Raw genomic sequence first — 12,065 nt, forward strand, 5'->3', positions numbered from 1 at the left:
TGCCATGATGGGGGGAAAAAGATTGTCAATTTCATATGCCTAGAAAGTGATAAATATCGTTTGGACGCTGAAATCTTGGCATAAATTACTACCTCCACATTTCCTCCACTCTGGTTCTTGTGAATCCACCACGCACAGAAAAGACACTGTCTGGAAGATGCCACTTTGCTCAGAAAGGGCTGGGCATCAAGGGCAAACTACGACTCCCAGAGTCCACCTGGGCCCTCGCTTACGTGCGCTTCCGTCTCCGTGCGCGCTTTCGTCACTGTGGCGGTCGGTGAAGCTACCATTAGAGGTGACTGGAGAGCAAGGGAAGGGAGGAAGGAACGAGGGCATTTCGTTCGGCGGCCGAGCGTTGACGGACGCCTCCAGGGAGTGATTGAGCAGCCTCCGAGCAAGGGTCTTTTGCAAATATTTATGCCTTAGTTTCCCACGGTTGGGTGTTTGGGGAGGATGGTTTGGTCTGGGGCGGAGTTTAGGGGAGGGGGCGGGGTTAAGTAAAAGTGGGTTGTGAATGGGCCCGAGCCAGGCTGGAGCAGGCTCCCGGAAAGGGTGGGAAGTGACGGGGGCGTGGTCTCCCCCGAAGGGCGTGACCTTCCCAGATAGGGGCGTGGCCCGCATGCGCTCTTGCTAGAACTTTTTCCGTGTAAGAGGAGCAAAGTTTGGGGGAGTTAGGTAATTTCTTAGGAATTTAAGAAAGAGCATGTTTTTCCTTTTTGTTCCCAGGGGCTTTGGGCCCTCTCAGTGGAAAGGAGCATCTTCATAGTAAGGGCTCGTCTAAATAATTGTGGAGTTGAGTGGAAACAGAGTGTTTATGAGAACCTCCTTCTCGAGGTGATGTCATCTTTAAAACTCAGCACCCCCAGACTTAAACAGTGCTGATGTTGCTGGTTCACTCAGTTTTTTTTCTGTACCTTTTGTGGGAAGCTCAGTCCCTGTTGTCAATAGTTGAATTAAATGGGGCATACGAGGTAAAAGTCAGAGGATTTAGTGCCAAAATAGCTCTTAAAGACAATCTTTTAATTAATTTTAAAGATGAAGAAACAGACCTCAGCTGTTGAATTGGGGTGAATTGAATTAAGATTTAACGGAGTCACAGCTTACTAGCAGAACTGGTACGATACTACTGAGTTTTTTACAAATGTAGCAGCCTAGAATATATAAGCATGGGAGTGGTGGTGGCCTGTTACTCTCTTTCCCCCACACAATCATAATAATATCTAACATTTATAGAGTGCTTACTGTTTGCAAGGCACTTTGCTAAGTTATTGTTGAATTTGATCCTCACAACAACCCTGGGAAGGAGATGTTATTATCACCATTTTACAGATGAGGAAACTGAGGCAAATAGGTTAAGTGACTTACCCACAGGAAGACCACAGCTAGTAAGTGTCTGAGGGCAAATTTGAACTCAGGTCTTCCTGAGGCTAGGCCTACTACACCACCTGGCTGTCACATCATAGTAATGTGATTTTTTTTTTTTTTTAAAGTAAATTTACTCAGGTTCCTTCAGTCATCTTAAGTATACTAGAAAAAGTTTAATAAAATCCTTCATGGAGTTTTATATCATTCCAAAGCCATGATTTTTGTATAGATATTATAAAACTATCTAACAAGTAGAATTAAAAAAATATGTTTTCCATAATGGATTGAGTTTATTCAGCTATTGATTGTGAAATAACTAGAATCTTCTATGTCTCCATTGTAGATCACTTTTGGGACAGAATACTAATGTCTACTTTGTGGCACATAGGACTTAAGAAGGAGAGAAACTTGTCATGAGGGTTATTGTCTTATACTATTAAATAGATTGCACTAAGTAAGAGAAGTTCCAAAGTACATTGTCTATTGTGTATTAACAATATGGGAGAATGGTATTTGTTTTAAATAATATTCACAAACTGATTATGACAAAACAGATGTAATTGTGTACCAGATAATTTGATACTAACTAAAAAGTTTTACCAGGGCCTTAATTTTCTTTGTTTTCTCTAGGGAAGTATTTCTGATCAGAAAAAGATACCGCCTCTCTTAGACCAGTTTTCCACCTGCCATGATCAAGTGTTTGTCTGAGGAAGTGCAAGCTAAACTTCGTTCTGGTGTGGCTATCAGCTCCCTTAGCCAGTGCGTTGAAGAACTTGCCCTCAATAGCATTGACGCTGAAGCAAAATGTGTGGCTGTGAGAGTAAACGTAGAAACTTTCAAGATTCAGGTTATAGACAATGGCTCTGGGATGGAAAGGGGTGATATAGAGAGGGTGGGAAAACAATATTTCACCAGCAAATGCAAATCTGTACAAGACTTAGAGAACCCAAAGTTTTATGGTTTCCGAGGGGAGGCAATATCAAGCATAGTAAATATGGCCAGTGCTGTAGAAATTTCATCCAAAACAAACAGGACAGTGGAAACTTTTGTGAAACTGTTTCAGAATGGGAAAGCCCTGGAAGCTTGTGAAGCTGAGTTGACTAGGCCAAGTTCAGGGACAACAGTTACTGTATGTAACCTGTTTTACCAGTTACCAGTGAGGAGGAAATGCATGGATCCCAGACTGGAGTTTGAGAAGGTTAGGCAGAGGATTGAAGCACTTTCACTCATGCACCCCTCTATCTCCTTCTCCTTGAGAAATGATATTTCTGGTTCTATGGTTCTTCAGCTCCCCAAAACCAAAGATACACGCTCTCGATTTTGTCAAATTTATGGATTGGGTAAGTCACAAAAGTTGAGAGAAATCAATTTTAAACATAAAGAATTTGAACTTAATGGACATATCAGTTCTGAAGGATATTATAATAAAAATTTGCAGTTTTTGTTTGTGAACAAAAGACTGGTTTTAAAGACAAGATTGCATAAACTCATTGACTTTTTATTAAGGAAAGAAAGTATTATTTGTAGGCCAAAGGGCGGCCCTGCAAGTAAGCAAATGAATTCAAGCCCTCCTCGGCATAAGTCAAACCTAGAACTCCATGGGATCTATGTAATCAATGTCAAATGCCATTTTTGTGAGTATGATGTATGCCTAGATCCAGCAAAAACGCTAATTGAATTTAGGGACTGGGATACTGTCTTGGTTTGTGTTCAGGAAGGGATAAAAACTTTTTTAAAACAAGAACAATTATTTATAGAATTGTCAGGTGATGACATTAAAGAATTTAATGAAGACGGTGGTTTGACCTTATTCAGTGCTATTCTTCAGCCTGTGGCCTCTGATGAAAAATATGTCCAGAACAACTTTCAGGAAGCATGCGAAAATGTCATGGATTCATGTGAAATATTTAATATGAAGTCTAAAACTGTGAAAAGAAAAGCCGTAGTGGAAAACATTACTTTAAAGGCTTGTAGGAGTGACGAAAACATCAAACAAATAAAAGACTGCCAAGAGCTGACCAACGGTGACTCAAATGAAATGTGCTTTAATGATATGATGGAGTCATCTGTACCTTGTCAAGATGGTACCTGCTCAGGACCAAGTATCTTAACACAACAGGAAGCCAAATTCACAGATTCTGAAAAAAATAATACTAAAAATATTTGTTTAGAACTTGAGCATTCAGAAAATCTCTGTGGAACCAGTTCAGAAGTATTAAAAAGTTCTTTTTACACTCCATATCACTTTAAGGACAGTGGGGAAAATCCATCTCTCCAGAAGGAAAAGACCAACGATAATGGAATAGTTGTCAACAGTGTTTGTGAGGGACAACAACAGAGACTTAAAGATATCCCTGAAATAGCATGCAAATCTTCACCTTTTGGGAGAATGCTATTGGAGACATGTGATACACTTAAAGAAGACAAGAAAACAGAGAGAGAATCCAACTGTGATAGAGGAAAGACAGTTATTAGTCATGGACAAGTTCAGTTGTGCTCCACTGGTTTTATAACTCATGTGATGCAAACCCAACAATCAAAAGCATCTGAAATGGACTTTACATTAAAAAATAATTTTCAACCTGGGCCTGTTAGTGCCAGGCAAATATTTGGAAACAAAACCCAAAGTTCAGTTGAGACCCCAAACATAGACTTAAATATTCATTTAAGTGAAGAATCTGCTAAACCAGTCGACCAAAATTTTTACATAACAAATATGAAAGATGGGCCGAAAAGCAAAACCATAGGAATCTATGAAAATAAGGCATTTTTTCAAAAGAAAAGCAGTAAGCAGTCACATACAAGTAACTTGTTATCTAATGCTTCCGTAACTTTTCCTTGGAATGTACACATTTCAAATAACAGGAAAACAGAAAAGCTGATTGGTTTTTCTAAACCCTTTGCTCATAAGAAACTAAACTTATTTTCACAGCCAGTGCCTTTAGAGAGGTTTAAGAGACAATATAGGAAGGCTGAGAGTCCTTTGCCTACAAGAATTCAGGATTTTGAAATAACTACCAATAATAGTTCCCAAGTTCAACCTGACTTTTCCCAGAAAGAGAATAGTCACTTAGACCACTCCAATGTTTGCGAAATTCCAACAATAAATAATAGTGAATCCAGTGATAGTGACCAACCAGTTAGTCACATCCTCTCAGAACAGTTCTCAACTTCCAAGAAAAAGGCGATGTTGGAGCAGCAGAATGCCTGTGTGAGAGAAAGTCCTATAACACTGACTGACTATTCTCAGTTTAACAGAAAACCTTTGAATGTTAATAGGCCATTAGGATCATTAGCATCTAAGCTATCCAGAATGAAAGGTCACAACAAAGAAGCTTTAATTACTGAAACTATAGGACATTCTAATGATTTTTGCCAATTCAGCTCCAATACAGAAGACAGTAGTTTGTGCAGTGTGTTAGCCCAGGAGTCTCATAAGTTACCCCATAACATGCTTAACATCCCAGATTCAGACACTGCTGTACAAGATAATACCTATAATAAAAATACAAATTCACCTTTTACTCACCAGTCATTACTAATCAATACAACAGAGGACTACCCAATGAGACATAATGTTCCCTTGGCATTATCCAGAAATTCATCTTTTGAGGTCTGTGAAGACCCAAGTATCCCCACCATATCTTCAGAACAGCAATCGGAAACAGCCGACCCTCCCAGCACGGTTTTAATAAATCATGTAGACATTTCAGCAGATGATCAAACTGCAGCTTGTTTTCAGAAAGAGAATACCAAAACAAGAGTTTCTAAGGATGAAGAGTCAATGACACATTCCTTTGATTGGCAACAGCATTTTGATATGTCATTGGGTAGAACAGTCTATGTCAACAAAATAACTGGACTTAGCACATTCAGTGCCCCCCCAGAGGAGAGTTTGGCCAGTTGTACGAAAGACCTAACAACCGTGGCTGTCAATATTGTCTCCAGAAACGGTAGGTAGAAAGTTTCTTTTCAAAGCAAATGTATTATAAATATGAAATGCCCTAGAAAGAAATACAGTGTTTGAGTTATAAAATAATCTTTCTTTGCATGAGTAAAAGCAATATCTTTGAAGAACTAGTACTCAACCACAAAATGATGATTTGGAGAAAAGTGTAATTGTAGTGAATAATAATAGCTCATATTTCAATAACGTTTTAAGGCTTGCAAAGTTCTTAACATACATTATTTCATTTGTCCCTCACAAGCCTGTGAGGTTGGCGCTATTGTTATTCTCATTATACAGATGAGGAACCTCAGGCTCAGTGACTTGCCCAGAATCACACAGCTGGTAAGTGCCAATACTGACTAGAAAGCTGTTCTAATTCAGTGTCCTCCAATATCTGAAAATTCCCTTGGTCAGAAGCAGTTAAATTAGAAACACTGTGAAATTTTGATTGATGTAGCTCACACATCAGGGACATGATGGACGTTTACATTATAAATGATCGTATTATAATGGAAGCAGTGAAGTAAGCCTAAGACCCATTATGATCCCTGCCATCCCAGGAATTATCTTCAGTGCTCTTGCAGTACCAATAGTGGTATTATTTTTTTTTAATTATTTTAATAATTTTTTATTGTTGGAAATATTTTAACAATCATTTTTCAAAAGTTTGAGTTCCAAATTCTGTCCCTCCGTCCTGCCCCTCCCACTTCCTTGACAAGGCAAGCAATTTGATATTGACTATATGTGTGAAATCATATAAAACATATTTCCATATTACCCATATTACAAAAGAAAACAAACAAAAGAAAACAGTAAAAATAAAGTTAAAAAAAGTATGCTTCAGTCTGCATTCAGAAGTCATTAGTTCTCTTTCTGGAGGTGGATAGCATTTTTCATCTTGAGTCCTTTGCAATTGTCTTGGGTTATTGTCTTGATCAGAGTATCTAAGTCTTTCATGGTTGATCATCCTTACAACATTGCTTTTATTGTGTACAGTATTCTGGTTCTGCTCTTCATTTGGCCTAAGTTCATATAAGTCTTCCCAGGTTTTTCTGAAGCCATTTTCCATCACAATCATATACCATAATTTGTTCAGCCATCTGCAGTTGATAGGTATCCCCTCAGTTTCTAATTCTTTGCTACCACAAAAAGAGCTTCTAAAAAATTTTTGTACAAATAAGTTCTTTTCCTTTTTCTTTGATCTCTTTGGGATACAGACCTAGTAGTGGTATTGCTAGGTCAAAGGGTATGCACAATTTTATAACATTTGGGTATAGTTCCAAATTGTTCTCCAGAATGGTCAGACTAGTTAACAACTTCATCAGTAATGCATTAGTGTCCTAATTTTTCCACATCCCCTCCAGCATTTATCATTTTCCTTTTCTGTCATATTATCCAATCTGATAGGTGTGAGGTGGTATCTTAGAGTTGTTTTAAATTGCATTTCTCTAATCAGTAGTGATCTAGAGCATTTTTTCATGTGACTGTTTGTTGATAGCTTTGGGGAAGCTAAGTGGCAGAGTGGAGAGAGCACCGCACCTAGAGTCAGGAAGACCTGAGTTCAAATATTTACTAGCTGTGTGACTCTGGGCAAGACACTTAACTCTGTTTGCCTCAATTTCCTCATCTTTAAAATGAGGTAGAGAAGGAAATGGCAAACCAGTATGTTTTCCAAGAAGACCCCAAATGGGGTCACAAAGAGTTGGACGTGACTGAAATGAATGAACAACAGCATTGATAGCTTTGAATTTTTCTGAAAACTGCCTGGTCATATCCTTTGACCTTTTATCAATGGGGGAATGACTCTTATTTTTACAAATTTGACTCATTTCCCTATATATTTAAGAAATGAAGTCTTTATCAGAGAAAGTTGTTGTAATTTTCCCCCAGTTTCCTTTGTTCCTTCTAATTTTGGCTGCACTGATTTTGTTTGTGTAAAAGCTTTTAAATTTCATATAATCAAAATTATCTGTTTTCCTTCTCGTAATCCTCTGTCCCTTGTTTGATCATAAACTCTTCCCTTATCCATAGGTTTGACAGGTACGTTTTTCCATGCTCCCCTATGCTTTCTTATGCTTTCACCCTTTATGTCTAGAATAATTTAACCATTTTGACTTTATCGTGGTATGAGTGTGAGATGTTGGCCCACTTTCTGCCAAACTTCTTTTCTGTTTTCCCAGAAATTTTTGTCAAATTTGGAGTTCTTATCTCCATTATTCTATTTCTTAGCCAGTACCAGATTATTTTGATGACTACCATTTTCTAATATAGTTTGAAATCTGGAACTTCTAGGCTGCCATCCTTAACATTTTTTTCCATTGATTCCCTTTATTTTCTTCACCTTTTGTTCTTCCAGATGTTCTTCAAGTTGTTGTTGAGTTTTTTTTTTTGGCTCTATAAAATAATTCTTTGGGAGTTTGATTGGTATAGCCATGGTTAAGGAAATTAACTTAGGTAGAATTATCATTTTTGTTAAAATGGCTCAGCCCACTCATGAGCAATTAATATTTCTCCAGTTATTTAGATCTCTTTATTTGTGTGAAAAGTGTTTTGTAACTGTGTTTATATAATCCTTGGGTTTGTCTCAGCAGTTAGATTCATATTATCTGCATTTTTTAAAAATGGAATTTCTCTTTCTATCTCTTCTGCTGGGTTTTGTTGTTAGTATATAAAAATGCTAATGATTCATGTGGGCTTCTTTTATATCCTGCAACTTTGCTGAAGTTGTCAATTGCTTCAGTTAGTTTTTTAATTGATTCTCTAGGGTTTTCTAAGTATCATCATCGTATCATCTTCAAAAAGCAATAGTTTTGTTTCCTCATTGCCTATTTTCCTTCAATTTCTTTTTCTTTTGTTATTGCTAGCATTTCTAGTACAATATTGAATAATAGTGTTGATAATGGACATCCTTGTTTCACTCTTAATTTTACTGGGAAGGCTTCAAGTTTATCCCCGTTATAGACAATGCTTGTTCTTGGTTTAGATAGATACAACTTATCATTTTAAGAAAGGTTCTATTAATTCCTTTTCTTTTTAGTGTTTTTAATAGGAATGAGTGTTGTATATTGTCAAGGGCTTTTTTTAATCTATTGATATAATCCTATGATTTTTATTGTTTTTGTTATTGATGTGGTCCATTATGCTGATTATTTTCCTGATATTGAAGTAGCCCTGCATCCCTGGTATAAATCCCATCTGGCCATAGTATATGATCTTTGTGATATATTGCTGTAATCTCTTTGCTAGTATTTTATTTAAAATTTTTGCATCAACTTTCATTAAGGAAGTATTTCTATAATTTTCTTTCTCTGTTTTTGATCTTCCTGGTGTGGGTGTCAAAACCACATTTGTGTCATAAAAGAAATTTGGTAGGACTTCCTCTTTACCAATTTTTTTCAAATAGTTTATATCATATTGGGATTAATTGTTCCTTGAATGTTTGATCGAATTCACTTGTAAGTCCATCTGGTCCTGGGGCTTTTTTCTTAGGGAGTTCATGATGGTTTGTTCAATTTCTATTTCTAAGAAAGTGTTGTTTAAGTATTCTATTTCCTCTTCTGTTAATCTGGGCAGTTTATATTTTTATAAATATTCATCCATTTCACTTAAATTCTTAGATTTATTGCCATATAATTGGGCAAAGTAGTTCCTAATAATAGCTTTGATTTCATCTTCATTGTTAGTGAATTCACCCTTTTCATTTTTGATATTGGTAATTTGGTTTTCTTTTCTTTTTAAATCAAATTAACCAATGGTTTAGCTATTTTATTGGAGGTTTTTTTCCCATAGAACAGCTCCTAGTTTTATTTATTAGTCCAGTGTTTTGTTTTGTTTTTTAACTTTCAATTTTATTAATCTCTCCTTTGATTTTCAAGATTTCCATTTTGGTGTTTAATTGGAGATTTTTAATTTGGGGGTTTCTTTTAGCTTTTTCTTTTAGTTGCATGCTCACTTCATTGATTTGCTTTTTCTCTCTTTTGGAGATATAAATTTTCCCCTAAGTACCTGCTTTGGCTGCACAAATTTTGGAATGTTGTCTCATTGTTGTCATTCTCTTTAATGAAATAATTGATTATTTCTATATTTGTTCTTTGACCAACTCATTCTTTAGGATTAGATTATTTAGTTTACAATTAAATTTTAATATATATTTCTGCAGTCCTTTATTAAATTTATTTTTATTGCATTATGGTCTGAAAAGGGTAGTTTAGTATTTCTGCTTTTCTACATTTGGTTGTAAGGTTTTTATGCTCTAATACATGGCCAGTTTTTGTGAAGGAACATGTATAGCTAAGAAAAAAGTATATACTCCTTTCTATTCCCATTCAGTTTTCTTTAGAGATCTGTCATTTTCTAAGATTTTATTCATCTCCTTGTCTCCTTTCTTATTTATTTCATGGTTAGATTTATCTAGCTCTGAGAGGGAAAATTTGAGGTACCACACTAGTATAGTTTTACTGTTTGTTGCCACCTATAATTCATTTAACTTTTCCTTTAAGAATTTGGATGTTATACTATTTGGTGCATATATGTTTAGTATTAATATTATTTCATTGTCTATGGTTCCTTTTAGCAAGATGTAGTTTCCCTGCTTCCCTTTTAATTAAGACTATTTTTGCTTTTGCTTTGTCTTAGATCATGATTGCTACCCCAATTTTTTTTTTTTTTTTTTGCCTAGGCAATGGGGTTAAGTGACTTGCCCAGGGTCACACAGCTAGTAAGTGTTATGTGAACTCAGGTCCTCCTGAATCCAAGGCTGGTGTTCTATCCACTGCACCACCTAGCTGTCCCTACCCCTGCCTTTTTTTACTTCAGCTGAAGCATAATAGATTATGCTCCAGCCCCTCCTAAATGTGTGTCTCCCTGTTTCAAGTGTCTTTCTTGTAAACAACATATTGTTGGATTCTGGTTTCTGATCCATTCTGCTATATGCTATGGGTCAATTCATCCCATTCACATTCACAGTTATGATTACTAACTGTGCATTTCCCTTTATCCTATTTTCTTCTGTTTATCCTTCTCTCTCTCTTTTTATCCTGTTCCTCCTCTAAAGTCTGTTTTGCTTCTGATCACTGCTTTATCTGCCCTCTCTTTTATCACACACACCCCCATCCCTTTCCCCTCAGGCTTTCTTGTTGGTTAAGATACTTTTCTGTTACCAATTGAGAGAGAGAGAAAGAGAGAATTTTTTCCTCTTTGAACCAATTTAGGTTCAAAGATTCAAGCATTGCCCACTTCTCCATCCCCACACCCGTTTTCTTCTCCACGGTAAAAGTTCTTTCCATGCCACTTTTATTGGGATAGTTTTTCTCATTCTTCCTCTCCCTGTCTCCTTCTCCTAAGTCATCCGTCTTTCTCTTCTATCCAATTTTTTTTTTTTAATATCATCCCAACATAATTAACTCACTCCAGTACCTTCTTTCTGGGTAGAATCCTTCCAGTTGCCCTATAATATTAATGATAGTATTCTTAGAAGATACATATATCATCTTTCCGTATAGAGAGGTAAACAGTCTAACCTTATTGAGTCCCTTATGATTTCTCTTTCATGTTTCCTTTTTATGCTTCTCTTGAATCTTGTATTTGAAAGTCAGATTTTCTATTTAGCTCTGTTTTTTTCATCAGGAATCCTTAAAAGTCCTCTATTTAATTAAATAGACATTTTTTCCCTTGAAGGATTATACTCAGTTTTGCTGGTTATTCTTAGTTATAATCCCAGCTCTTTTGCCTTCACCAAGCCCTCCACTCCTTTAATGTAGTAGCTGCTAAATCTGGTGGGATCCTGACTGTGGTGGTATGATCCTGACTATGGCTGTGTGCTAGTGGAATGGTTTCTTTCTGGCTGCTTGAAGTATTTTCTTTTTGACCCAGGAGTTCTGGAATTTGGGTATAATATTCCTGGGAGTTTTCATTTTGGGATCTCCTTCAGGTGGTGATCAGTGGATTCTTACCATTTCTATTTTACCCTTTGTTTCTGGGATATTGGGGGCACTTTTCCTTGATAATTTTTTGAAATATCATGTCCAGGCTATTTTTTTGATAATGGCTTTCAGGTAGTTCAATAATTTTTAAGTGATCTCTCTTTGATCTATTTTCCAGGTCAGTTGTTTTTCCTATCAGATATTTCATATTTTCTTCTATTTTTTTCATTCTTTTAGCTTTGTTTTATTGTTTCTTGTCTCATGGAGTCATTAGCTTCCACTTCCCCAATTCTAATTACTTTTAAATTGTATTTATTTATTTATTTTTAGTTTTCAACATTCACTTTTATAAGATTTTGAGTTCTAAATTTTTTCCCTCCTTCCCTTCTTCCGTGCAATCTGATATAGGCTATACATGTACAATCATATTAAACATCTTTCCACATTAGTCATGTTGTGAAAAAATAATCCCCAGTTCTAATTTTTAAGGAATTATATTCTTCAGCACCTCTTTTTTTCCATTTGGCCAATTCTGCTTTTTAAAGAGTTTTCTTCAGCGAATTTGGTACCTCTTTTTCCATTTGGTCAATTGTGTTTTTAAGGTGTTATTTTCTTCAGAATTTTTTTAACCTCTTTTACCAAGCTATTAACTGTCTTTTCATAATTGCTTCCTTTGCTTTCATTTCTTTACCTAATTTTTGTCTACCACTCTTATTTTTAAAATCCTTTTTGAGCACTTTCAGGAATTCTTACTGGGCTTGTATCCATTTCATATTTTTTTCTTTGAGGCTTTGCTTGTAGCTGTTCTGACTTCATTGTCTTCCGAGTTT

General features: G+C 36.1%; 1 protein-coding gene across 6 annotated transcripts in view; it reads left to right on the top strand.

Annotated features, from left to right (window-relative positions):
• The first annotated feature begins 268 nt into the window (after positions 1 to 268).
• Positions 269 to 12,065, top strand: part of MLH3 (mutL homolog 3) — a 32,385-nt gene continuing 20,588 nt past the window's right edge. For 4 of the 6 annotated variants that reach the window (XR_003567555.1, XM_027844852.1, XM_027844855.1 and 1 more), the window contains exons 1-2: positions 280 to 400; positions 1,996 to 5,318. Coding sequence is in view for 5 of the 6 variants with exons in the window: in XM_027844852.1 (XP_027700653.1) it covers positions 2,054 to 5,318 (3,265 nt within the window). In the remaining variant the exon portion in view is untranslated. Of the gene's footprint in view, positions 401 to 913; positions 1,116 to 1,995; positions 5,319 to 12,065 lie in introns of those variants that run through there. The other 2 variants (XM_027844853.1, XM_027844854.1) reach the window with 2 other exon arrangements.

This window comes from Vombatus ursinus, unplaced genomic scaffold (assembly GCF_900497805.2).
Source record: "Vombatus ursinus unplaced genomic scaffold, bare-nosed wombat genome assembly UNPS02014945.1, whole genome shotgun sequence".
Lineage (NCBI taxonomy): Eukaryota > Metazoa > Chordata > Mammalia > Diprotodontia > Vombatidae > Vombatus > Vombatus ursinus.